The sequence below is a fragment of the Coenobita brevimanus genome, chromosome 62 (assembly GCF_032717465.1).
Source record: "Coenobita brevimanus isolate Jiangsu-jjx chromosome 62, ASM3271746v2, whole genome shotgun sequence".
In the NCBI taxonomy this organism is placed as follows: Eukaryota; Metazoa; Arthropoda; class Malacostraca; order Decapoda; family Coenobitidae; genus Coenobita; species Coenobita brevimanus.
The window spans coordinates 3,100,244-3,126,819 of NC_137015.1; the positions used below are offsets into that span (position 1 = coordinate 3,100,244).

At 45.1% G+C, this 26,576-nt stretch overlaps 1 protein-coding gene across 1 annotated transcript in view; it reads right to left on the reverse strand.

The window, feature by feature from the left end:
* Positions 1-26,576, reverse strand: part of LOC145403933 (DNA-binding protein D-ETS-3-like) — a 169,109-nt gene that overhangs the window by 12,701 nt on the left and 129,832 nt on the right. The window contains exon 7 of the mRNA XM_080275534.1: positions 12,708-12,779. Coding sequence (XP_080131660.1) covers positions 12,708-12,779 — 72 coding nt within the window. The remainder of the gene's footprint in view (positions 1-12,707; positions 12,780-26,576) is intronic.

Here is a 26,576-nt window from a genome sequence, read left to right on the forward strand (position 1 = left end):
ATGGCTGAATAGAAAGATGAATAGATGGATGCGCGGTAAGACGGATGGATGGACGAACAGACGGAAAGATGGATGTATGAATGGACAGAAAGATGGATGTAGGAACGGACGGAAAGATGGATGTATGAATGGACAGAAAGATAGATGTATGAATGGACGGAAAGATGGATGTACGAATGGACAGAAAGATGAATGGATGAACAGATGGACACAACGTAAACAGATAGAAGAACAAGACAATGATGCCGACAATGCAAACAAAAAACAAACAAGTAGCAACACAAACAAAAACAAGCGAGATGACAGAAATAAGTAAACAGCAGAGAAAGACAAATAAACAAACAAACAAACAGATGATGATGCTGACGACAGAAGGCAGTAAATGACTCGGAACAACACCCCCTCCCCCCTCCTTCTCCCTCGCCCTCCTCTTTACTTTCCTTTATTTCTTCTTTATTCTTTATTTCCATCATTATCACACTTATTTCCCCTGCCATTAGTGAGTGGTTTTATTTCTTTATTTCCAGCATTTATCATTTCTCCTACTCCTTCCTTTATTATTATCTTATTTATCTCGTTATCTTCTTTATCACTGCTAGGAAGGCATGTGTAAATATATTCTCTCTCTCTCTCTGCTAGATGTCATATTTAAACCTACTCTCTCTCTCTCTCTCTCTCTCTCATCGACCCTATTCACCCCCAGCAGAAGGCCTATAATCCCCTGTTCTCCCCCTCTTTTCAGCACCATATTAGCGCCATTAGGCTTTATGGCGCGACGGAATAAGGGTGTTAATGGCCGGCTTTTTATCGATATTTTTTTTTTTTCTGCTCGCTTCCCCATCCAGATTGTGATTTTTTACAGTCGATGCGCTCAATGGCCCCCGTTTTCTTTACGCTGCGTCACCCCTGATACGTTTTCTTTACGCTGCGTCACCCCTGATACGTTTTCTTTATGCTGCGTCACCTCTGATACGTTTTCTTTACGCTGCGTCACCCCTGATATGTTTTCTTTACGCCGTGATACGTTTTCTTTACACTCCGTCACCCTTGACACGTTTTCTTTACACTGCGTCACCCCTGATACGTTTTCCTTACGCTGCGTCGCTCCTGATACGTTTTCTTTACGTTACGGCACCCGATATTTTTTTTCACATCAAATTCTTTTCACACGACAAAAATTTCGAGGGACTAAAAATAAGTATATTTCCATCTACAGCTACATCGGTATCATGTCTACCTATTTATCTATACACACACACACATACACACACAGAAATCACGCCGATGCTGTTATATATATACAAAGAAAAAGTGGGTAAAAATCATGGCACTGTAATTTATAGCACCATGAGATGAAGATAGTGAAAACAGAACTACAGTAATGATAAGGAGGAGAATTAGCATGATGGTGATGATGATGATGATGGTAATGATGATGGTGATGATGAAGGAAATACAATGAGAATATGAAGATGAGGGTGATGATGACCATGATGATGATGACGAAAGATGGAAATGCGATGAGAATATGATGATGAAGGAAATAGTGAGAATATGATGATGATAACGATGATGATGACGATGATGATGATGATCCCTTTAAAGTATAAATAGGATAATAATAATAACAATGATGATAATAATAACGAGGGATTATGGTGACCTCTAAGTAACTGTGAATGGGATATCAGGTCACTTGGGGTCATCTCCTGGCGGGGGAGGTCAGACGAGGGGAGTAACCTGAGAGGGGAAAGAGGGGAGAAGGGTGACAAGGAGGGGAGAATGGTGACAGGGAGTAAATAAAAGGGTGATGGAGGGGAGAAAGGGAGTAAGGGGAGAAGGGGAGAGGAATGAGAGGGGAGGGAGAGGAATGAGAGTTGGAGGGAAGAGATAGATATGGAGAAAGAGGGAAGCATGAGACAATGACGAGAATGGGAGGAAAGGTCATGAGAGGAGAGGAGAGGAGAGGAGGAGAGAGAGAGAGAGAGAGAGAGAGAGAGAGAGAGAGGAGGGAGGGAGGAAGGGAAGGAAGGAGAAGAGACAAAGAGATAGAAAGGGTGAGCAAAGAGGAGGGTGATAGAGGTGAAGAGAGGGGAGAAAGGGAGAACGGAGAGTAGGGAGAAGGAAGGAGACAAGGAGAGGAAGTGACACGGAGAGAGAGAGAGAGAGAGAGAGGGGGGGGGAGAGGTTGTTATGATGCGTGACCACAATTAATGTTTCACTGACTGTCATCCATACCTCGTTATCCCCTCCTTCATCACTCACTGCAGTCTCTCTCTCTCTCTCTCTCTCTTACAATGTTCAATAGGGGGAGTTTGCTTGGGGCTTTTTTTCTCCTCTGCTTCACTTCTCCATTACCATCAAAGAATCGTGTTCAGGATTCCACCCCAAAATAAACACGAGAACATAGACTAAGATGATGATGATGATGAAATAGTAATAATAATAATAATAATAATAATAATGAAACTAACGATGCAGAATAATAATAATGAAAATAACGAAGCAGAATAATAATAATAAACAATACCTCCCAAAATTCAAATTAACGGAATCAACTATCCCCACCAACGGCCTAGCCTTTACGGTTCCTTCCAAATTCAAATCCCACGCCAACGGACGGACAGACATTCAAATTCGCCAATCACAATCGTTGCTCCCGTCCGCCATGGGCAACAATTAAGTCAAATTCTGCGCTCACGGGCGGTTGGGTTTAAATGGACCAATGAGAGGGCGGGCGTGTTTAAACGGGCCAATCACAGGCTGCCACGTGGCCGACTCATTAGCATACACGCAGAGAATGGCGTAATTAGCTGAGTTATTAAGTCTTTACCCTAACGATCTCTGTCTGTCTGTCTGTCTCTCTCTCTCTCTCTCTCTCTCTCTCAGCGGCCACACAAATTGGTTTTATATCCGAATTCTCCTTTTTCTTCTTCTGCTCTCTCTCTCTCTCTCTCTCAGTGGCCACATAAATTGGTGTTTTATATCTGACTCTTCTGCTCGGCTGACCTCCCCTCCGGCTGAGCGAGAGAGAGAGAGAGAGAGAGAGAGAGAGAGAGAGAGTAGGCTAAACGAAATGCCACGATAGCACACACACACACACACACACACACCGTAATCCTGTTGACTCACGAGGCTCTCTGAACACCTTTTCTTATGTGACTTATTCAGCATGCATCTTAACACTCAGGCTCCTATGACCCACTAATAAAGAAAAAGAAAAAAAAAAGAGCTGTCCCTCCCGCTAAGGATAAACAGGTAAGAAATAAATCGATATGGATAAACTGATAAGAAATAAATCGGTAGGAATAAACTGATAAGAAATAAATCGGTAAAGATAAACTGATAAGAAACTGATAAGGATAAACTGAAAAATAAAATGACAAAACTGATAAATAAATCGATAAGGAGAGAAATAAGGTGGTAAAGGGAGCCTCCTAATACTACAAGATAAGAATTCACTCCCACACTGACCCAAACAAAAAAAAACAACAACAACAACAACTTAGGAAGATAAAAAAAACAAAAAAACAAAAAACAAAAATGGCGTCCGTCTCAGCTATAAACAAAACCAGTAACTTTCCTTTCCTTATTTTTTTCATCATAACCAATAATTTTCGGACACCTGAGAATTATTAAAACACTGATTGGTGAATAAAGGAGAAAGAGAAATAATAGCTGAGAATAAAGGAGGAGGAAAAGAAGGAAGAAGGAGGAAGAGAAGATTGGAGGGAGGACGAGAAGAATGGAGGGAGGAAGAGAAGAACAGAGGGAGGACGAGAAGAATGGAGGGAGGAAGAAATATAAAGAGGAGGAGGTTTGGTAATGGACAAGAGGTGAACGAAGAACTGAGGAAAATGAGTGAAATGAAGTGAAGCGTTTTATGTGTGTGTTTATATGCATTCTCTCTCTCTCCCTCTCTCTCTCTCTCTCTCTCTCTCTCTCTCAGATGTAATACGCCTCTACTTTCCTCTCCATTTCCTCCCTCCCTCCCTCTCTCTATTTACCCTCCCTCCCTCCTTCCCTCATCATCAATTGTCTTACGTCTCTCTCCCCCTCCCCCCCAATTGGCGTGATTCATCCCCAGTCGCCAATCAAGGGCCAATTAGGGGTATCAGAAGCCCCACTAAAGGGATCCAACACTGCCCTCACGCCATTAAGGGGAATCCAGTGCTACTTAATAGGATCCACTACTACTTAAGGGGAATCCAGTGCTACTTAAAGGGAATCCAGTGCTACTTAAGGGGAATCCAATGCTACTTAAGGGGAATGCAATTAAGGGATCCAATGCTACTTAACAGGATCCAATATTATTTAAAGGGATATGATGCTGCTCCATGTCATGTGATGTTACTTTAAGGTATCTAATGCTATTTTAAGGGTATCGGAAGCAGTACTTAGAGGATCCAATACAGCCCTCACGCCATCAAGGGAGACCTGATGCTATGTAAAGGGATCCGATTCCTGTTAAGGGAACTTGGTGCTACGTTATGGGATCCAGGGGTTACTTTAGGAAACCTCACTAAAAGGACTTAACGTTAACATCAAACAGAATCATTTTAGAACCTAATACCACCAACAAAGGATCCAACACTACTAAGAAGTACTGAACACCACTCAGTAGAATCTAATACCACTCCCAACACCATCAAGTAGAATCTAATACTACTCCCAACACCACCAAGTAGAATCTAATACCACTAACAGGGGATCCAACACCACTAAGTAGGATCGAACCCCACACCCGGCCGCCGCCATAAAGGGGATCGAGGCCGCCCTGATCGCCTATTGTCCGCCCACTAAGTCCATTTGCGGAGCTCACAACCCTGGCACGCGAGGGGATCGAACACACGTCCATGCCGATTGAGGTCCCCGGGGCTCTTCGTGATTTAAATGGATTCAAACACGGCGTAAAAAGCTTGTTTGTTTACACGTGAAGCTCGTTTTGTTTACACGTGAGGCTTGTGTTTACACGTGATGCCTTTGTTTACATGTGAATTTTGTTTTGTTTACACGTGAAACGTGAAGCTTGTTTGTTTACACGTGGAACTTGTTTTGTTTACACGTGAAGCTTGTTTTGTTTACACGGGAAGCTTGTTTTGTTTACACGGGAAGCTTATGTTTACACGTGAAGCTTTTTACACATTAAGCTTGTTTGTTTACACGCAGAGCTTGTTTTATTTACACGTGAAGTTGATGTGTTTACATGTGATGCTTGTTTGTTTACACATGAAGTTTATTTTATTTACACGTGAAGCTTGTTATTTTTACGAAACATTTGTTTACACGTGAAGCTTGTCTGTTTACACGTGAAGTTTGTTTAGTTTACACGTGGGATTTCGGTTACCGCGTTTCGAAGAGTGATTGGGGTCGGGGTTTCAGTTGCTCCTTTAAGCTGCATAAATCCGTCTGTCGGCGAGAATAAGATATAAAATGACTCCATCTTAACTTGCTGTGGCCCCAGGCTCATCTGAGACGTGAACCCAGTGGACTGCAGCCTTAAACTGTCCTTGTCCTGCAGTCCACCACCATCCTCCTTCCGGGGTACAGGTGAGCAGAGGGACGTACATATTGTCAGGCAGTTGGGCCGTTCGGTTATAGTCCCTCTTCTTGTCACTGTAGGGGCTAATGGCATTATTCTTACCCCCACTAGTTCCTATGGTCTTCCCAAAGCGGTATTACGAGCTGATGTTAGCAAGAAAAAGGAAGACCATACTATAGGAGTTACTAAAGATTGGTTTTGTTAGGCTGTCTTGAGTTGAATGGTTGTTGGCTTAAAATATAAACTAAAGAAGAGGTTAGAGTACTGAAGAGGCTGAAGGACTTTATTACATGGAATACAAGTATGGTTACATAAATAAATAAATAACGGATTTTAAAAATGTGCTGTATTTAGGGATAACCTCTTTTTGAAAACCTGTTTATACCATGTAGACTAAAAAACAAAACCCCACTGAACAAAAACTACATCTTCCATTTACTTTTCGTCACTTCTAGCCATTATATCCTCGTTTCTCTCCAAATATCTCCCCCTATTCTCTCCATATACTTTTCCTCTCCTCTCCACATCCTCTCCTACGCTCCACATCGGCATCAATAACCCAGAGAGCGTCGCCCCAAAAAATGAGGTGAGGATCAGAAGGCAAAAAATCAGTCCCTGTATTCATCCGCCAAAGACAATAAAACAAGACACAATAATCCCGGCGGTGGTGTAGGAGGCTGGAACCCCTCGAGGCCAGACCCGACATTGATTCCGCAGCTTAACATCCCAGCCAGGAGAAGGAGCAGGGTGGCGGGAACACGACAATCACCGGTATTATGCCTGTTTTCCATCCTAACACTTCCCCCAGCTCATATATGCAGAGACTCACACCTAAATTTTATGTACAAATTAAGAAATATACGATGGAGGTGAGGGAAAATGGTGAAAATATGGGTTAAATATGGGAACTGGTGATGGCGGCGAGATGTGGCACCACCGCGGCACTATGAATGGCGGTCAAATGCGACACGGATTTATCCAGGGCTCAAGTGGCCGCGCGGGCTGGCTGGCTTTCGCGGGGAATTTAGTGTTATTCATCCTGGAGGGTTTAATAAGTGAATGCAGATGAATTGTAAGTGATTATGATCCCCGTGGAGAGACATCTGGAGGCGGGGAGGGGAAGCAAGGAGGGATTTTGGCGCGTAATGGTCGGGTTTGGCTCAGGAGGGTGGGCTGTGAATGCTGGCCTGATTTTATACTTCATCCGGTGCAGAGACGAAACATTTACTATTATTATTATTATTATTATTAGGCTGAAGATAGGCATAATCGTGAACACTGCACTCTTAACTCTATCTCTGTAAGCTAGAAACAGGGAAACAAAAGCAGGAGAAACTAGGTATCATTATCAGAGTACCCAGAGAAATAAGCCAAATACCTGTACTTCCACTCATCACCATCAGTCCATTTCCCACAATTATTAATGAGGTGGCTAGGGCTCAAAATCATCAAAAAGAAAAAGAAAAATGAGAAGAAAATGGTGAGAAGAATGAACCTACATCTTTCCACACACCATCAAGGGCAGCAGGCGTTTCAAACTCCATATAAAGCATCCAATCCCAAACTACGTGCCAGGTATAGATATTCAAACTACCGCCATTCAGAACATCTATAGGCAGGTGACCGTCCTACGCCCTTTGTGGTATTTTATGATCGAAATACATATATATATATATATATATATATATATATATATATATTATAATAATAGTAATCCAGCCGCCTCTTAGGGACTCAAACCTTATAATCAGTACTTCCCTTTTATGATCACACTGCGTTCTCAAAGTAAAGGTAGGCTAGGCTTAACTCTCTCTCTCTTCCTAACCCCCTCCACTTCTTTCCTCCTCTTTTTTCTTCCTCCTTCCATCTTTCCTTCCCCCTTAATCTGTTCCCTCTTGCTTCATCCCTCTCCCCTCCTTTTTCTCCCTCTCCCCTCTCTTTTCCTCCCCACATCCTCTTTTATCTCTATCCCTCCCCTTCTCTCCTCCCCCTCCCCCTTTCTTCTCCCTCCCCCCTCTCCCCCCACCCCCAATCAGCGCTGGGCTAACAAGACGGGTAGTCGTGGCCGCCATGTTGAGTGGGCTGAGGGGGAGGGGGAGAGAGGGAGGGGAAGGGGAGAGGGAGGGGGGTGGAAGAGGGAGAGAGGGAGGGGGAGGAGGGATTGAGCGGGAGTGAGGTGGAAGGGAAGAGGAAAGGAACGAATAGAGACAGGGTGTGGGAAGGAAAGGGGGAGGGACAGAAAGAGGATGGGGTGGAAAGGAAGGGGAGAGAAATGGAAAGACTGAGAGAGGGAATGGGAGGGGGACAGAGAAGAAATGGGATGGAAGGGATGGGGAGAGGCAAGGGAAGAGAGACAGAAAGTGAGGAAGAGAGACAGAGTGAGGAGGAGGAGGAGAAGGGGTGAGGAGAAGTAGATGGAGGGGAGAAGGGGAATACGAAGAAAGAGGGAGGAAAAAGGAGGGAATTTAAAAAGACAGGAGGTGGATAGGAAGGAAGGGAAGGGGAGAGGTAGAAGATAAGAAGGACGAAGGGAGAGGGAAAATGAGCGTGGCAAAAATGAAGAGTGTGACTGGAGGGGAAGGGGATAAGAAGAGGAAGAGGTAGAGGAGGAGAGGAAGGAAGAGGGATGGAGGAAGAGGATATACATACATACATACCTACATACTAACACATACATACACACCAACACATACCTACATACATTTGGGGGAAGGGGAGGCATATGCACACATACATACACAGCTACATACATGAATACATACACAGAATCAATGTCGATCATAAACAAAACACACACGCGTGAGACCAGATGTACGGCTGCCTAAAAAAAACAGTCATGAATACAAAAGCGTACATGAGGGCTAAACAGACGTACACAAAAGTTCACCCTAATACAATCATGGTGTGTACACGCCCTTCACACCTGCTACACACACACACACACACACACACACACACACACACACACACACACACACACACACGAATACAAACATACACAAGCAATCACATACACACTTACAGACAATCAAACATACACACACACACACGGACAATCGGACATACAAACACACACTTACATACACAATCAGACACTCGTTAAGGCCTAATGATATCACAGCAGGAGGCGTACACACACACACACACACACACACACACACACACACACACACACTACCCCTGCCTCTCTTCCCTCTTTATATCTACATTAATCAGATTTAATTAATTCATCTATCTGTCGGTCTCTGTCTATAACTATCTATCAGTCTGTCAATCCGCCTGTCTGTCTATTCCTCTCTCTCTCTCTCTCTCTCTCTCTTTATATCAAGACGGGACCACGTAGAACGGACCGTAACGTATGTGTGGTCTGTGTATCTATGTAACTCTCCAGCCGACCTTAACAACACCTAACCACCCTGAAGCGCTAACGAGGCCCAATTAAGACAGATAAACAAGGTGATTAGGAGGTCGTGTTAATTGAGGTCATTAGAGGTCATTTGTGAGGGTCAATTTGTTGGTCAGCTGGTCAGATAAGGCGGCCATATGGTAGGGGGGAGAGAGGGACGGTGGAGAGATGGAGAGAGGAGAGGAGAAGAGGGATGGAGAGAAGGGAGGAAATGAGAAGAGGAGGGATGGTGAGGCGAAGACGAAGGGTGAAGAAAGGAGAGATGGAGAGAAAATACGGGGAAACATGAGAAGCGATGGAAGTGAACGAAATGAAGTAAAAGGAATGGATGCTGATGAGAGGAGAGAAGATACGAGAAAAGGTAGAACGAGAGATTGAGAGGACGAAGGTGATGAAGGAAGAAAGGAGGGAGAGAGAGAGGGAAGGGGCAAAAGGGGAATGGAAGGAGGAAGGACGAAAGAATGGGAAGAGGGATGAGAAGAGGGGAAAAAGGGATGGAAGGGGGGCAAGAAGGAGTAATGGGAAAAGGACAAGGAGGGGTAGATGCGAAGAGATGGATGGAGAAGGTAAGGGGAGGGAAGGAATGGGGTGGGGAGGGGGAAAAAGGGAAGAAGAGGATGAAGGTAAGGGGAAGGAGAGGGGAGGAATGGGGAAGTGAGGGGAAAGGGGCAAGAGGAGGGGAGGGGAGGGATGGAGGGGGAAGAGATGATGGAAGAAGTGAGGGAAGGGGAGGAAAGGGGGAACAGGAGGGCAGGGGAGGGAAGGGAAGGGGAAGTGAGGGGAGGATGAGGGGAGGCGACGAGAGATGAACAACGATGGATAATTGATTGGGAATTTGCATAATATTAACCGAGGGGAGGGAGGGGGTGTGGGGAATGGGCAAGGAGGGGAAGGGAGAAGGGGTGGATATGGGAGGAGGGAATAGGAGAACGGTTGGAAGGGAGGAGATAAGAGGGTACGGTAGGGTAGTAAAGAGTAGGGCAGGGTTGGGTATGAAAGGGAAGATGGGTTTGGGGGAGGGCAGGGGAGAAAGGAAAGGTAGGAGGTGAAGAAATAAGGGGGAAAGAAAGGGAAAGGCAGGAGATGGAGAATCGGAAAAGGAGGGGAAGGGATGGCAGAGGAAAAAAGATGGAGGAGGAGGAAGAGGAGCAGGAAAAGAAAAGGGAAAGTAAGACAACGTGAGGAAAAGGATAGGAAAAGATGCATACTGGTGAGAGAGAGAAGGAGAGAGAGAGAGAGAGAGAGAGAGAGGGGGGGGGAAGGTTATTGGTGACAGTAATTGAAGGGAATTGAATCGAAATGACATTAGGAATATTGTTGGGTCAATGTTGTTAGATTTACTGTTGTTGTTTGTTGTTGTTGTTGTTGTTGTTGGTGGTGGTGGTGGTGGTGATGATGGTGGTGGTGGTGATGATGGTGATGATGATGATTTTTTATTACTCGTTCTACTTAGTGTTCTGTGTGTGTGTGTGTGTGTGTGTGTGTGTGTGTGTGTGTGTGTGTGTGTGTGTGTGTGTGTGTGTGTGTGTGTGTGTGTGTGTGTGTGTGTGTGTGTTTTGTAAGGGATACCCACTGATCACACTTCTGTCCATTCTCTCTCTCTCTCTCTCTCTCTCATGGCACCTAACGACAGTTCTCATACTCTGGTATTTGTCTTTTTTTTCTTTTTCTTTTTATTTGTTTTTAATTGCTGATTTTGGATTCTAATCACTCCAATTGTAACAGCAGGAAATGGGTATGGACTGCAAGAATGATGATGATGATGACGATGATAAAACAAGTATGATCCTGTAAAAACGTCAGATATAAGAATTTTAAAGGCATATTCAATTAACGAAATCATTCCAGCTTATCATCATCATCATTCCTAACATTATCATCATGTTCACTATACTCTTCACCACCACCACCACCATTACCACCACTTTATATCAGTGACTACAACTGCAATAGGCAGAATAAAAAAAAATTAAAAAATCCTGAAAATACCTAGCGATGTGAACCTCTAATTTCGTTTCATAATAATAATAATAATAATAATGTGAATGAAATCCTGCCACGAATACAAAGTCCTCTACCTGATGATAACTATACATGCGTGCTGTGTATACAATATGGGTATAAATAATTTTGTACTGTGTATAAAATAAGGGTATGTAAAGACCTTGACCTTGCGAGCAGACGACTGGTTGTTGCGACCAACACACTGTCATGGTATGGGGAACAATTACGTGATGTTTTATTAAAATCCGTCCATGCATGTGGAAGCTACAGGATCTCCGGACGGACTGACTGACGCACTGACGGAACCGTGCAAACCTATACTCCCCGACCGGTTTGACCGGCAGGGGACTGATAATGAAAAAAATAATAACGCTATTACTACTAAAATAACAATAATAATCATTATTATTATTACTATAATAAAGCTAATCATTTATATCTCAGCTCAGGTGGGATAATCTGTACCGGAAGTTGGGTATAAAGGTGAGAGAATTTGTTAATAATATTTTTCCATATAATACTGCCTGCATCTCAGCCTCTTCAGACCGATGACGAGGACGCACGTGGGATTCTCAGCCATATTTACGATCAAGTCCTTGGCCCGTGGGTTAAGGAAGCCCCTAACACCTCTTCCTAAGCGACTTATTTTGCTTACTACACCTTGCCATCCTCCTGTGTGGTACTTAAATAGCTCTAATGCCACCATACTCTGAAAAAATAATGTACAAAAGCGATACTACCCAGCTGTAACCAAAAATAAGTCGGTGAGGAAGAGGTGTTAGGGAGTTTCCTTGCCCCTCCAGGATACCAGCCATTGTAACTTATATTTTTTTCAAGAACTGAAGACATGGAAAGTTTCTACTCTTTTCTTTGTTTCTTTCTTTCTTCTTTTCAGTTCTTTTTATCTTTTTCCTTATTTCTTCTTTTTTTTCTTCTTTTATCTTTCCTTTATCTTCCTTTCTTCGTTTTTTCTTTCGTTATCTTTCTCCTATCTTTCTTTCTTTCTTTCTTCCTTTTTTCTTTCTTCTTTTATTCATCTTTCTTTTTTTATCTTTCTTACTCTCTTGTTTTTTCTTTTCTTTTTTTTGTCCTTCCGTCCTCAACCGATGAGTGATGAGCTTCCCTCACGTAACCATAAATTGTTTTTAACGAAGAATGCAAGACGGGGAAAATTCGTAGGACAACAATAATTCGTAAGACGGGGAAAATTCTTACGACAGGGTTAATTTGGTATGATGGGGAGAAATTCTTAAGACGGAGAAAAATTCGTAAAAAGGGGGAAACATCCTTCACAAAACACTTCTTCGTGACTAGTACCGTATTCTAATGTGAATCTGTTACAACTCAGCCTGCACGACGGAGATGGCAATTTTCGGCCATTAGGAAAAAAAAAAAAAAGAAATACCGAACCGTTAATACTGATTCACATAACCCTCCTCAATTTGGACTGATGGACTGACAGAGAAACGGACTGGGGTACTGAAGAAGGGGACTGGAGTGGACTGAGTGGAGTAGGGTACTGAGGACGAGGACTGGAGTGGACTGAGTGGACTAGGGTTATGAAGAGAGCTAAAGTGGACTGAGGCACTGGAGAGGAGGACTGGAGTGGACTGAGTGGACTAGGGTACTGAAGAGAGCTAAAGTGGACTGAGGTACTGGAGAGGAGGACTGGAGTGGACTGAGTGGACTAGGGTACTGAAGAGGAGGACTGGAGTGGATTGAGTGGTACTGAGGAATTGGACGAGTGGACTGTACCTGGCTGTCGGAGGTGTGGACTGTGGGCATCTAGTCCGGACTTGCTCACACCCAGACTGTTGTGGGGGTAGCCTGTGGACGAGAGGAGGAGGTGTTAGTGGAGGATGTGGTGCTAGTAGTAAAACATTGGTACCTATTTTTACTCTCTCTTTCTCTCATTTCCATTTCACTTTCCACTCACTCTCATTCCCAATTCACTACTCTCTCTCTCTCTCTCTCTTTCACTCTCAGTTCCCTCTCACTCACCGCTCTTACCTTATCCCCTCATATCCCCCTCTCCTTCACTTCACCTCCCTCACCTCACTCCCCTCATCTTCACTTCCCACCCTCTCTCTATATTTCCCCCGTCTCTCTCACTTTCATTTCCCTCTCTCACTTTCCCCTCTCTCTCACTAACTGCCTCACTCTCCCCTGTTTCTCTCCCCTCACACCATATATGCATGGCTGGGTCCTAAGCAACGTTGTGTGTGTGTGTGTGTGTGTGTGTGTGTGTGTGTGTGTGAATTTGCAGTATGTACCGTCTGTATGTGTGCGTGTAAGAGCGACAAAGTGTAAATGTGTGTGCATGTGTAGGCTGTGTGTTATTCCGTAGTATGTATGTATGTGTATGTACGTATGTATTTATGTATGTATGGAAGTGTGACTGTGTGTGTGTGTGTGTGTGTGTGTGTGTGTGTGTGTGTGTGTGTGTGTGAGAGAGAGAGAGAGAGAGAGAGAGAGAGAGAGAGAAACATCTGCAAGTATGATGTGTGACAATGTGTGAAAATTAATGCAGTGAACAGTACGTATGCATTTGTGTATCTATCTATCTATCTATTCCCATCTATCCATAGTGATCCGTCTATCTTCTACTTACTCTATATTTGTCCATCTATCTATCTATACATTTACTTCCAATGCATAGTTTTACCACATGTATCTATCTGTCTATCGATCTATCTACCTCTAATGCATTAAACCATCAATCTCTTTACTTCCAAACACAAAACTATCTATCAGTCTATCTATCTCTCATTATATATCTATCGTCATAAATGGTCCACCTATCAATCTATCTATCATTTTATCCCATTATTTCTGAAACGATCTATCGGTCTATCTATCTAGCACTATATATCTATCGACCTGCTTATAGCTTAACAAAGTGTCAGCAACAATCTATTTACCTCATCTATCTATCTATTCAAAACATAATACACTATCTTTCTATCTATCTATGCATCTACTCCCATAACCTCATTCACTCTTGTTCCCGTCTCTCTCTCTCTCTCTCTCTCTCTCCTCGCCACTTCCTGTTTGCCCCTCCTCCCCTCTCCCTTCATCCCTCACGGCACTCTCTCTCTCCCTCTCTCCCTTTATCCATTTACTTCCCTCTCCCAGCCGAGGGGAGATAGCGTACTTCTCTCTCACTCTCTCTCACTTTCTCTCTTTTTACCTCTCGCTCTCTCTCCCTCCCTCCTATTAACCATTCCTCTCATTAACGGAATTTCTCGTGTTTGGTCTCTCTCTCTCTCTCTCTCTCTCTCTCTCTCTCTCTCTGACGCTACGTTCGAGGGGCCTTAAACAAACAAACAAATATATAAACAAAACAATGAATAGAGTGTAGTGTGAAGCTCGCAAAACTCTACGGTCGTAACTTGCCACATTTCACCTCCCTAGCCTGGATAATGGTGAAGACGGGAGGGGAAGGGCTAAGGGGCGAAGGGGTGGCGTGAACTGGAGAAGGGGGACCACGATTCCCTTATTGAGAAAGATACTGAGGTTGCAATTGCACTGGAGGAGATGCTGCTTCCCGTTGCACAGTCCTACTTCACTAACCATGCCTCTAGACTGAATTAATATCCACACTGTTTATATAATTAACATACGTGGAAATTATTAAAGTGAAGCAAAATTCAACTTAGGAAGGCATGCCAGAGAATATCTTAGTAATTTAAGCTCAAGAGAATTAAGCACCACACAGCCTGCATAAATAACATACAATAATAAATAACGTTGGAGTAAATATAAATGAGCATTGTGCAGGAATCATCTATAAAGGAAAAGGAGATGCCAGGGAGTTTTCATGAATCTTACAGAGAATGCAGCCTCACGACACATCATCATCATCATCATCATCAACAACATTATCATCACCATTATTACCTCCATCATCATCATTACTACCTTCATCGTCATCATCATCATCAATACCTTCATCGTCATCTTCATCATCAATACCTTCATCGTCATCATCATCATCATCAATATTAAACCTTCATCGTCATCATCACCAGTAATATCATCATCATCATCATCGCCAATACACAAGACCTAAATAAGTACCGGTAACACACAGGTAATAAACAACGTATACAATATGCAGATGCCAGCTAATTAGGGAACAGGTATCAGGTATCAGGAACGCCTCTTAATCCCAATATAATTCCTCCTCTCTTGCCTACCTCTTGGCCAATATTAACCCCTTCACTACGAGAGGCCTTTTGCAAAACAGAACACGAAAAATTGCACACTCTCTCCTATAAAATTTCCGTCATGCATTTCAGTTCAGTCAGATGTTGCTTCTCCTTATTTTCCTTGACGTCTGATTGCCGGAGGAACTGGGGGGTGGGGAAGAGCGTCCTTGTTTTGTTATCTGATCCTTAATAATTATTCTCCATTATGATTAACCCCCTTTCAGCCTGAGGACGTACATTATTTTTCTTCCAGACTAGCCTAAGATTAATTTTGTTCAGTGTCAGACAAATTAAAGACCTTAAGGTATGTGTATCTGTGTAACTCTCTCTCTCTCTCTCTCATTCTCTCCCTGCGTGTCTCCCTCTCACACTCTCCCTGTTCTTGTCTACTCTATCTCTCACCAAATTACGTATGCACCGCTGCCCTCCCAACAACCTTCCTCCCTCCCTCCTTCTCTCTCTCTCTCTCTCTCTCTCTCCCTCTCTCCTTACTTTTCCCCCTTCTCTTATTCCGTATTTTCTTCACTCACTCTTTCTCCCCACCTCCTCCTCAACCTCTCCCTCACACTCATTCTCCTCTCTGTCTCCCTCTCATCTCCTTTCCCCCTCTCTATTACCTCCCCTCCTTCTTCACTTATCCCTCTTCTTATCCATTCTCCTTCCCTCTCTCCTTCTTACCCATACCTCCACTTTCCTTCCCCCCCCCTTCCCTCTCTCCCTCCCTCTATTTCTCCTTTACTTCCATCCTCCTTCCCGCCCACTTTTCCCACCCTTTTCTCTCTCCTCCTCCTCTTGTTTTCTTTCCGCTCTCCTCTCATCCATCTTTCCCTCCCTCTGCTTCCTTCATTCATCCCTTCCTCCTTCTCCCTCCCACCTTTCTTATAACCCACTCCCTCCCTCTCCCTCCCTTCTCTCAATCCCTCCACCATTTCACAACCCCTCCCTGTTTCTCTCCCTCACCATCTCTTCTTCCTTTATCCATCCCATCCTCCCCCTCCTCTTTCTCCCTCCCACTTACCTCCCTCTCCCTCTTTCCCTCCCTTTCTCCCTCCTTGCCTCCACCAGAGCAAACATTTGTATGGGGTCTGAAGTCTGGCGGCCAAAATTGGATAACAGATTGGTGTAGTAGTAGGTAGGTAGGTAGGTAGGTAGGCAGGTAGGTAAGTAGGTAGGTAGGTAGGTAGGTAGGTAGGTAGGTAGGCAGGATAGTTAGTAGGATGTTTGGTTGGATGCTGGGATAGTAGTGAAAAAAGGAAGGTACGTAGGACAGAGGTGGGATGGTAGGTAAGATGGTTAGTAAGATGGATGACAGGACATTGGCTGGCAGGCAGATAAGATGCTAGGGAGGGAGATAGGGAGGTAAGATGGTAGGGACGTAGAAGATATGGAGGATGACAGGGAAGGAATGATGCAAGGTTTGTAGGGATATTAGGTAGGATGGTTGGTAGGCAGGGTGGTAGAATGGTAGATAGGATGGCAGGTAGGCTGGATACGAGTGAGGAAGGGTGGTAGGTGGGTGGCAGGGTAAGGCAGAGAACGATGATGAATGAAGAAGACGTCTCTAAAACTCGTCCTTTTAACAACTCGACCCTTTAAAAAATCGTCCCATTAACGACTCGACCCTTTAAAAAAATTGTCCCTTTAACAACTCGACCCTTTAAAAAATTCTCTTTAAAAACTCTTTAAAAACTTGTTCCTAAAAACTCTGCTGGGAAGACATGGGTAAAACAAACGCCTTCCTTAGCATAAACAGAATCGTCAGTTGGTAGAGGAAATACAAGAAGGAGCATTCAGATAGTGCAAGACCTGCGCCCTAAATATCTGACCTTGCCCTGTGTCCTTGGCTCGTATTCTCGTCCTTAAGGAAGCTCCCTAACACCTCATCCTCACCGATTTATGTTGGGATACGGCTGGGTAATTTCGTTTTGTACATGATTTATGCTGAGTACGAATATATTTGAAAAATCTAAGTAACACCTAACGGCAAAGTATAATAAGTAAAATAAATCACTTAGGAAGAGGTGTTAGGGAGCTTCCTTAACCAACGAGAATACATACTCTTCACCAACACACTGCACCAAAGATCGCGCCCCTCTTTCCTTGCTTGCTCGAAACAGCTCTTCAACTAAATTTAGTCCAAGTCGGGCCAATACTGTTTAAGCTGACCTATCTCTACGACCCTGACCTCTGACCTATTCTTCTAAAACTTGAACTACTTTATCCTTGGCTGACCCTTGACCCTTCCACCGCGTTTCGTTTAAATCCGATCAAAACCCTTCAAGTTATAACGTTCACACAAATATGGACAGACACACAAGCAAAAACACACGCCGAACAATACACCCATGCGCTCCACGTGCGGGTGTAAAGTCATCGTGGTGAAGAGGTTACGATGGGAGCTAAAATTAAGGCCGAGAGAGAGAGAGAGAGAGAGAGAGGGGGGGGGACCAGATGATGAAAGAGAAAATAAAAGACTACAAAAGATGAAAGCAATACAGACAAGAGACATAATGAGATAGAGACAGGAACAATCTTTCTCTCCCTCCCTCCCTCCCTCTCTCTCCTTCCTTCCCTCCCTCCCTCCCTCTCTCTCTCTCTCTCTCTCCCTCCCTCCCTCCCTCTCTCTCTCCCTCCCTAAATAAGATCATCTGCATCAGTAGTTCAGTTCAGAGAGGCTTCTTTCTTGACTGACTGACTGTGTGTGTGTGTGTGTGTGTGTGTGTGTGTGTGTGTGTGTGTGTGTGAGAGAGAGAGAGAGAGAGAGAGAATATTCTAGTTAGTCAGTTTATATACAAAGGGATTTCACACACACACACACACACACACACACACACACACACACACACACACACACAGATTTAACCCTTTTGTACAGAAAAACCATCATTATTTTTGCAAATTTTTATAATATAAGCCGTCAGTATTTGAAAATATATATAAAAATCGATGCCCAAAATCTCACCCAATAATAATAATAATAATAATAATAATAATAATAATAATAATAGTAATAATAATAATAAAAAGATCCAGGGAAACAGGACTGACTCAGAGAAGTGTCGAGGAAAAAAAAATGAAAAAAATGAGAAGGGGAAAAAAATATGGTAAAGAAATAGTAGAGGGAGAGAGTGAGAGGAGCACAATGGAGGGATTGATGGAGGGGTCTCTCTCTCTCTCTCTCTCTCTCTCTCTCTCTCTCTTCTGTTCCCCATTCATTCCGTTTCATTCCACTTTCTTCTTGTTCTTTTTCTTCCACGTCGCTGTCTTCCTCTCATCTCCTCTCCCTCCCCCCCATACGTACCCTCCCCCTCCCCCAACCAACATATGGGAGTGGGGTGACGAGGGGAGAGGGAGAAGGGTGAGGGGAAATAGGGGGTGGATGAAGGCAGGACTCTGAGAGATGGGGTGAAGAAATCGAGATGAGGGGAGGGGAGGGGTTAGGGGAGAGAAGAGGGGAAGAGAGGGGAGGGGAGAAGGGCGGGGAGGGCATGGGGGAAATTGGTGAGGGGTGATGGAATATGGGGAGACGGGGAGAAGGATGAGAAATAGGGGGTGAGGGTGTGGAGAAAGGGGGAACGGGGGGAGGGGAAACGGGTGACAGGGGAGGGTAATGGGATGAGGGGAGGCACGGGGAGGGGAGGGGAGGGGAGGGGAAATTCAGGGAGGCGTAAAAATGAGGGGAGCATAAAGAGACATGATCCAAGATGGTTCTGGTGTGTGCGTTGCCGCCCCTCAATACGTACATGTGTGTGTGTGTGTGTGTGTGTGTGTGTGTGTGTGTGTGTGTGTGTGTGTGTGTAAGTCTGGGTGTCCGCGTGTGTACTACGGTGTGTGTCAGTCTCACTCAGGAATCACATGTAAGTATACCCGTTGCTCTCAATACGTACACATGTAGGTATGCCTGTCTTCCTTAAAATATACATGTGTAGGTATACGCTTCTCTCGTAATTCGTACACTGGAAGTATATCCATCTCTCCACGCACACATGTAAGCATACCCGTCACCCTCAATACGCACACATGTAAGTAAATGCGGGTGTGTGTGTGTGTGTAAGTGTCTGGTGCACACGCGGAATTATATACAGCTTTGGCAGAGATCCCATGTTTGCAAAGAGATGTAAGTATGGCTGGAGAACTGTGTGTGTGTGTGTGTGTGTGTGTGTGTGTGTGTGTGTGTGTGTGTGTGTGCCAAATCCTGTTATATTCACCAACACCATTCACCAACATCCCAGCCCATCCTGTCCACCCACCTCACCCATTTTCTGTTTCGACGGGGTGACTATAATAAAACTTAATCACCTCGACTACAACCAAACCTACAACGCCTATTTTCACAGGGTATACTTTCCCCCTCTTGCCTCACCACCCACCATCAGCCCAGCCCATCCTGATCACTCCTCTCTCACCTAATCCAAAAAGACCTCAATTCACATCTCAAGATCCACTGCACAAGTGGGGGTTATATTTGGATTTCATAGGCATCATCCCTTTCCCCTCCACCTCCCCTCTCTCTTCTCTTTCCTCCCCTTCCCCCTCCCCTCTCTCTTCTCTTTCCTCCCCTTCCCCCTCCCCTCTCTCTTCTCTTTCCTCCCCTTCCCCCTCCCCTCTCTCCATTTTTCCTCCCCTTCCCCGTCCCCTTTCTTTTCTCTTTCTTCCTTTACCTTATAATTTATTCATTCTCTCATCCTTCCCCTCTTCCTCCTTTTCCTCTCCTCACCTTTCTTTCTCTCTTCCCTCTCCTTCCCCACTTCAAATGTACTTGTTCCTCCCCTCCCCTTCCCTTCCTTCCCACTTCTCTCCCCTCCTTCCTTTCCCCTTCCTCCCCCCCTCACTTCTAATACCCCTATCCCTCTCGTCATTCTCCTCTCCTCGCCTCTGTTCCCCTTCCTCTACCCTCATCAATCCTTCTCTCTCTCTCTCTCTCTCTCTACTTGACCACCCTCTGCTGATAGGTCAACAAAACCTCTCCCTCTCCCCTCCCCCACCTCACAAATCCCTTCCATTATCTCTCCTTGCTCTTCTTTCTTTCTCACCCCTCTTTTTTTCACACATTTTCCCCTCTTGTCACTCTCTTCATCCTCTTTCTTTCTCCCATTAGCTTTCTCCACTCCTTTCCTTTCTTTTTCTCCTCTCTTTTCTTACTTTCTTTTCCCCTCACTTACTTTTTTCATGTTTTTCCTCTTCTCTCTTTTTTTACTCTCTTTTCCATTCACTTTTTTTTTTTTTAGTTGTCCTCTACTCTCTTTTCTTACTCTTTTCCATTCACTTTCTTTTCTTTTTTTTTAGTTTTCCTCTACTCTCTCTTCCCCTCACTTTACTCCTTCTTTCCCTCTTCCTTCTTTCTCTGCCTCGCATCAATTTTCCTCACACTACAATTTTTCACCCCCTTCCCTACTTATTCTCTACCTCAGCTTTTCCCTTCCACTTAGCTCCTCTCTCTCTCTCTCCCTCTCTAATCCTCCTCCTCTCTTTCGCACATTCTCTCCCCTCCCCTCCTTCTCCTCCTTCCTTTCTCACAGTCTCTCTCTCTCTCCTTTCTTTCAATCACCTCTCCCCCCCACCCCCCTGACCCTCACGCCTGACCGCTCCCAGCCTAAGATCAACACTATCCCCCTCCCCCTCCTCCCCTCCCAAATCTGATTCTCTCTCCTGCAATTTAATTTTAAGATGGCCTGATTTTTCTCTTTATTTTTTTCCTGAAGCGTTTTAAAAAAGAAAAAAGGAGGGGAGGTAGGAAAAGAGGAAGGGAGGAAAAGAGGAGGAAGGGAGGAAGAGGACTGGAAGAGGGAAGAGGAGGACAGGAGAAGAGGAGAGGAAGGGAGAAAGTGGAGTGGAAGAGAGGAAGAGGAGAAGAAGAGAGTGGAAGAGGAAGGGAGAAAGAGGAGAGGAAGGGAAGAGGAAGGGAGGAAGAGGAGAGGAAGGGAGGAACAGGAGAGGAAGAGGAGGAAGGGAGGAAGATTGGAAAAGAAGAGTAAGAGAGGGAAAAGAGATAAGGGGAAGAGAACAAGAAGGAAAGGGGGAAGTAAAGAAGGAAGATGTTTGGAAAAGAACAAAAAGATGGAAGGTAAAGGAGGGGAAAGACAAAGGAGAAGAAGAGGGGACGAGGGAAAGGATGAGGACGAGGGGAAGGAGGAGGGAAGAAAAAGGAAGAGAAGAGAGGGATGAGGTACCGTTCAAAATGAGGGGAAAGAAGAGGAGAAGGAAGAGAATGATAAAGGAAAAGTGAAAAGGGGGAGAAGAAAAAAGTGGGGGAGAGGGGAGGAAAGTGGGGGAGAGGGGAGGAACGTGGGGGAGAGGGGAGGAAAGTGGGGGAGAGGGGAGGAACGTGGGGGAGAGGGGAGGAAAGTGGGGGAGAGGGGAGGAAAGTGGGGGAGAGAGGAGGAGAAGAGAGTAATGACGAGCTGAGACAGAGAAGGCAGTCAAGAGAGAAAGAGGGAGAAAAAGAAGGGAGGAACGAAAGTTTGGGTAAAGAGAGGGGAAAAGAGGGGGAATAGGGAGGAAAAAAAATATGGAGGGAGGGGAAAGAAAAGGAGGCCACAGGTAGGAAAAATAAGCGAAGGGAGGGAGGAGAAAGTGGAGGGGAAAAAGTGTGAAGAGAGTGGAGGGGAGAGGAGGAAAATATCGAGAAGAGGGAAATGAGAAGGGAAGAGGGGAGAGGGTAAAATAAGGAGCGGGGAGAGAAAGACAGCGAGGGGAGGTGAGGGGAGACGACGGGAGTAATAAAGTAAGGTGAAGGGAGGGATGAAGAGGGCAGAAAAGGGGAGTGAAGAGAAAGAAAGAGGGGAAGAGGATAGGAAAAGCGACTGAGCATAGAGGAGGGGCATGCTGCATAAACAGAGAGAGAGAGAGAGAGAGAAACTGGCCACACATCCACTGACTCACCAACCACTTGCAAGACTTCGTTATTCTCGACTACATCTTATTTTACATCAGTTTTTCTTGTTTCCTTCATGCAACTTTCCTCAGCTTAGAAAAGACCCCTCGTGATGAAAAGGGCTTGCCTCTTCAGTGCGGTGACTTGTGAGGGAGAGGGGGGGGGGGAGTGAAGAGGACTGGGAAGGAAGGAGTGTTGCGTCGAGAATAACTACTGGCATGAAACAGAGCAAAATCAAGTCTTTTTCTTTTCTTTTTTATACTTGCGTTTCGTCTTCACAAATTAGGATGTGGAAAGTAAAGTGTGCATTAGTATGGCTGCACAGAAGACACAAACACTCCACATTAACTCCATCCTTTTCGGCCTTTCTCACCCCGTCCCTCGATCAGCCACTCTCACTCCGTCTCCCCTCAGAGTCCCTCGCCCTCAGAGCTACTCCTTGGCCTCCCGCACTGACTAGAGGACCAAGTGGCAATGCAGTATAGTCACACTTCATGTAACCCTTCACCTCTGCCACTGTTATATCATGGACAAGCACACGTCAAGCCAACAGACAGGAAAAACGGCAACCTAGAGCATCGGTGGAAAGTAGCAGGCCTTCAGAACACCTGTCTGTTAAGATTTTCCCTAGCAGAGTGAAATCATTTGGCATTTGAGGAAAAAATAAATAAACATAAAAAGTCCTCGAGTTAAAGTAGTTAAGTGCTCAGCTCCTCATATATTTTTTCTTTTATGCAAGGAAGAAGGAACCTAAGGCCAGAAGCCCGGAAGATTGTCCCCTCGAAGAAAAAAGACAAAGACAAGATAGCAGAGAGCCAAATTCAAGACTGACAGCATCACAACAAACCAACATCGAATACTCTGTCGCAAAACTTAACACACAGGAGTCAAACACAGTGGCTACGTGAGAGGAAGGTTAATGTGAGGAGTAAAAAGAAGACGTAAACGAAAAGATACAGAAAACGGCGTGAGAGAGAGAGAGAGAGAGAGAGAGAGAGAGAGAGAGAGAGAGAGAGAGAGAGAGAGAGAGAGAGAACTAAGGGTAGGTAGGGTAGAGTAGGGTAGGGTAGGATAGGGTAGGCAGTGGTGTGTAAGTCGTAATGGTGATTGCCCCCATCACCTACAATTACCTCAACGATTAGTCATTAGCGAGGGGGAGGTGGTGGGCAGGGGAAGGGCTGAGAAAGGGGGGGGGGATGAGGATGGGAGGGGAGAGGCGAGAAAAAGAGGAATAACGGTAGGCAGAGGGACAGGGATTAAAAGAGGGGATGTGCAAGGGAGAGGGAAGGAAGAAGGAGTGTGAAAGAGAGGTGCGAAAATGGAAGGAAGAGAGAGGGAGGGAGAAAGAAAAGAGGAATGAAGGGAGACAGTGGAAGAGAGAGGAAGGACACAAGGAAAATGGAGAAATGAAGGGAGACAAAGGAAGTGCAGTAGGGGAAGAGAAGGGGGGGAGGAAGGAGGGAGAAAAAGAGGGAGAATAAGATAAGACGAAAAGGGGGGAGAGGAAGAAAGGCAGGGAAGGAGAGAAGAGTATGAAGAGAGAAGAGGTATGGAGGGAATGACGAGTGTAGAAGAAATAAAGATAAATAAAGGAATGAAAGATGGATAAGAAATAATAATAATAATAATAATAATAATGACAATGAAGGAGAGAGAGAGAGAGAGAGAGAGAGAGAGAGAGAGAGAGAGAGCACCAAAATCACCACTATCGCTTCAAAAACAATCATTTCAAGCACAAATCCACCACCACAACCACCACTAGCACTACCACAAGCACACCTACCACAATAACCACCACACCTACCACAACCATCACAACTACTACAACCACCACCACAAGCACACCGACCACAACTACAACCAACACAGCTACCACCACCACCACCATCATCACTACCTCAACCACAACCATCACAATCACCACCATTTCTCCATCAAGCACTTTAACCACCTCCACCACTACAACCACTACCACCACCATCACTACAATCATCACAACCATTACAAGCACCAACATAACTCCCATAAAAAGCGATATCATACCTACTACCACAACCAAAACCACCTCTACCACCACTACCACAATCAACAGCACCACTTCAACTATATTAACCACCACTACCACCACAATAACCACTACCACAACCATAACCACCACTTCAACAACCATTTTAACCACTCCCTACCATCACAACAACCGCTACCATCAACATCACAACAACCACTACCATCAACATCACAACCACCACTACCATCATAACCATCACCACCACTACCATCATAACCACACCTACCACAATTCACAATCTCATTCACACTCATCATCATAACCACCACAACCGTCATCACCACAACCACCACTACCACCACCTCCACAATCTCATTACGAATCAATCACTTCACCACACTTCAATTTATCTATTTTAATAAGATCAACTGGAATCGATAATGACCTTCCATTTGAGGATTTAACAACCGTCCGTCTATCCATTCATCCATCCATCCATTACACCTCACACTAGCTTGGTGCCTCATCCATCTAACCATCCAATTACTCCCTCATTCACTCATCCATTCATCTATCCACTCTTCCATCCAACCATCCACCTCACTTTCAATCCAATCATCCATCTATTCCGTTCATCAATTCATCCCCCTATCCATCCCCAAAATCCAATCCATCCATCCACCAAAATATATTCCATCCACCTATCCATCCATCCATCTCATTTTTCAGTCCATCCATTCACCATTCAAAGTCTATCTATATTTATCTATCTTAACCATCCAAGAATTCATCCACCCATCTATCTATCTATCTATCCACTTACCCAAACAACTATCCTTCCTTTCATTCAACTACCCCTTTCCAATCTCGACATATCCACCGAGACATGAAATCCACACACACACACACACACACACACACACACACACACACACACACACACACACACACACACACACACCCTGGCCTCAAAAAGCGCTTAATAATTTTCCATGCAATCAAATGGCCACAATCAGAGTGTCAACAAAGGCGCTGATTGGTGGGGGCCCCAGTGACGTCACTCAGGTGGAAAACTTCGATTGGGAACACAGGCATTTCGATTATGATTTTAATTTTTAGTTTATGGGGGGAGGGGAGGGGAAGGGAGAAAGATGGGATAGATACAGATAGATAGATAGAAGGGTGGATAGACAGACAGAGACAGGGGGGTGGGAGGGAAAGGGAGAGAGAGAGAGCTCGGACAAATACAATGATAACGAGAGAGAGAGAGAGAGAGAGAGAGAGAGAGAGAGAGCTACCATTACTACCAACGACTTGCGTGTGAAGTATTTACTAACCAGCTACCATCCTTCGCAGCCACTACCATTACTACCACTAACTTCAACTACCTTCCTCATTCACCTCAACAACCACACTCACATATCCTTCACCCAGAACCACCTCTCACCACCACAACCACTCTCACTACCACAACCACCTTGCCACCACAACTACCACTATTTCTCACCACCACCACAACCACAACCACTCCAACATATCCTCCATCCACAACCACCTCTCACCACTACAACCACAACCACTCCAACATATCCTCCATCCACAACCACCTCTCACCACTACAACCACAACCACTCCAACATATCCTCCATCCACAACCACCACAGGCAAGAGTGATTTGCGTGAAGGGTGTGATGTGGTTACCTCAGTGTGGCAAAAAGGCTGCAGAATGTGATTACTGACGAGTGGCTGGAGGGAGGGGGGTGGAGGGGGAGAGAGATGGGAAGGAAGGAGGAGGGAGGGGGAGAAAAGAGAGAGGGGGAGGGGAGAAAAGTGGGAGAAAGGGGAAGAGAAGAGAGAGAGAGAAGTGGGCGGGAGAGGGAAGAAGTGAGAGAAAAGAGGACGAGTAGGGAGGGAGAACTGGGAGAAAGGAGGACGGAAGGGGAGAGAGAAGTGGGAAAGAGGAGGGAAAGGAGCGATAGGGAGGGAGGGAGAGGAAGGGAAAGATGAGAGAAAGGGAAGGGGAAGGAAAAACAGAGAGGGGGTGAAGAAACGGAGATGGGGGGAGAGGGAGGAGAGGAAAGAAGGGATAGATGAGACGGAGAAGGGGAGAAGAAAAACACGAGGGAGGGGGAAAGGGGGTAAAACTGAGGGGAAGTGAGACGAAATGGAGGAAGGTGAGAGAGAGAGAGAGAGAGAGAGAGAGAGAGAGAGAGAGAGAGAGAGAGAGAGAGAGAGAGGTGGAGGGGGGGTACAGTGAGACAGTCAAATAGTTCATTACTACCCTATTTCCGAAGCTGAGGGGAGGAGGGAGAGGGGAGGGGAAGAGGGGGAGGAGGGAGGGAAAGAGGGAGAGAGAGAGTGGGAGGAGGAGAGGGGGGAGGGGAAGGGAGAGGAGTGCAGGGGGGAATATTGTGAGCATTAAAGGTAAGAGAAAAAGAATGATGATGATGATGATGATGATGATGAAGAGGTGGAGGTGGACAGGTGGAGGGGGGATAGGGGGAGGTGGAGGACAGGTGGAGTGGGGGACA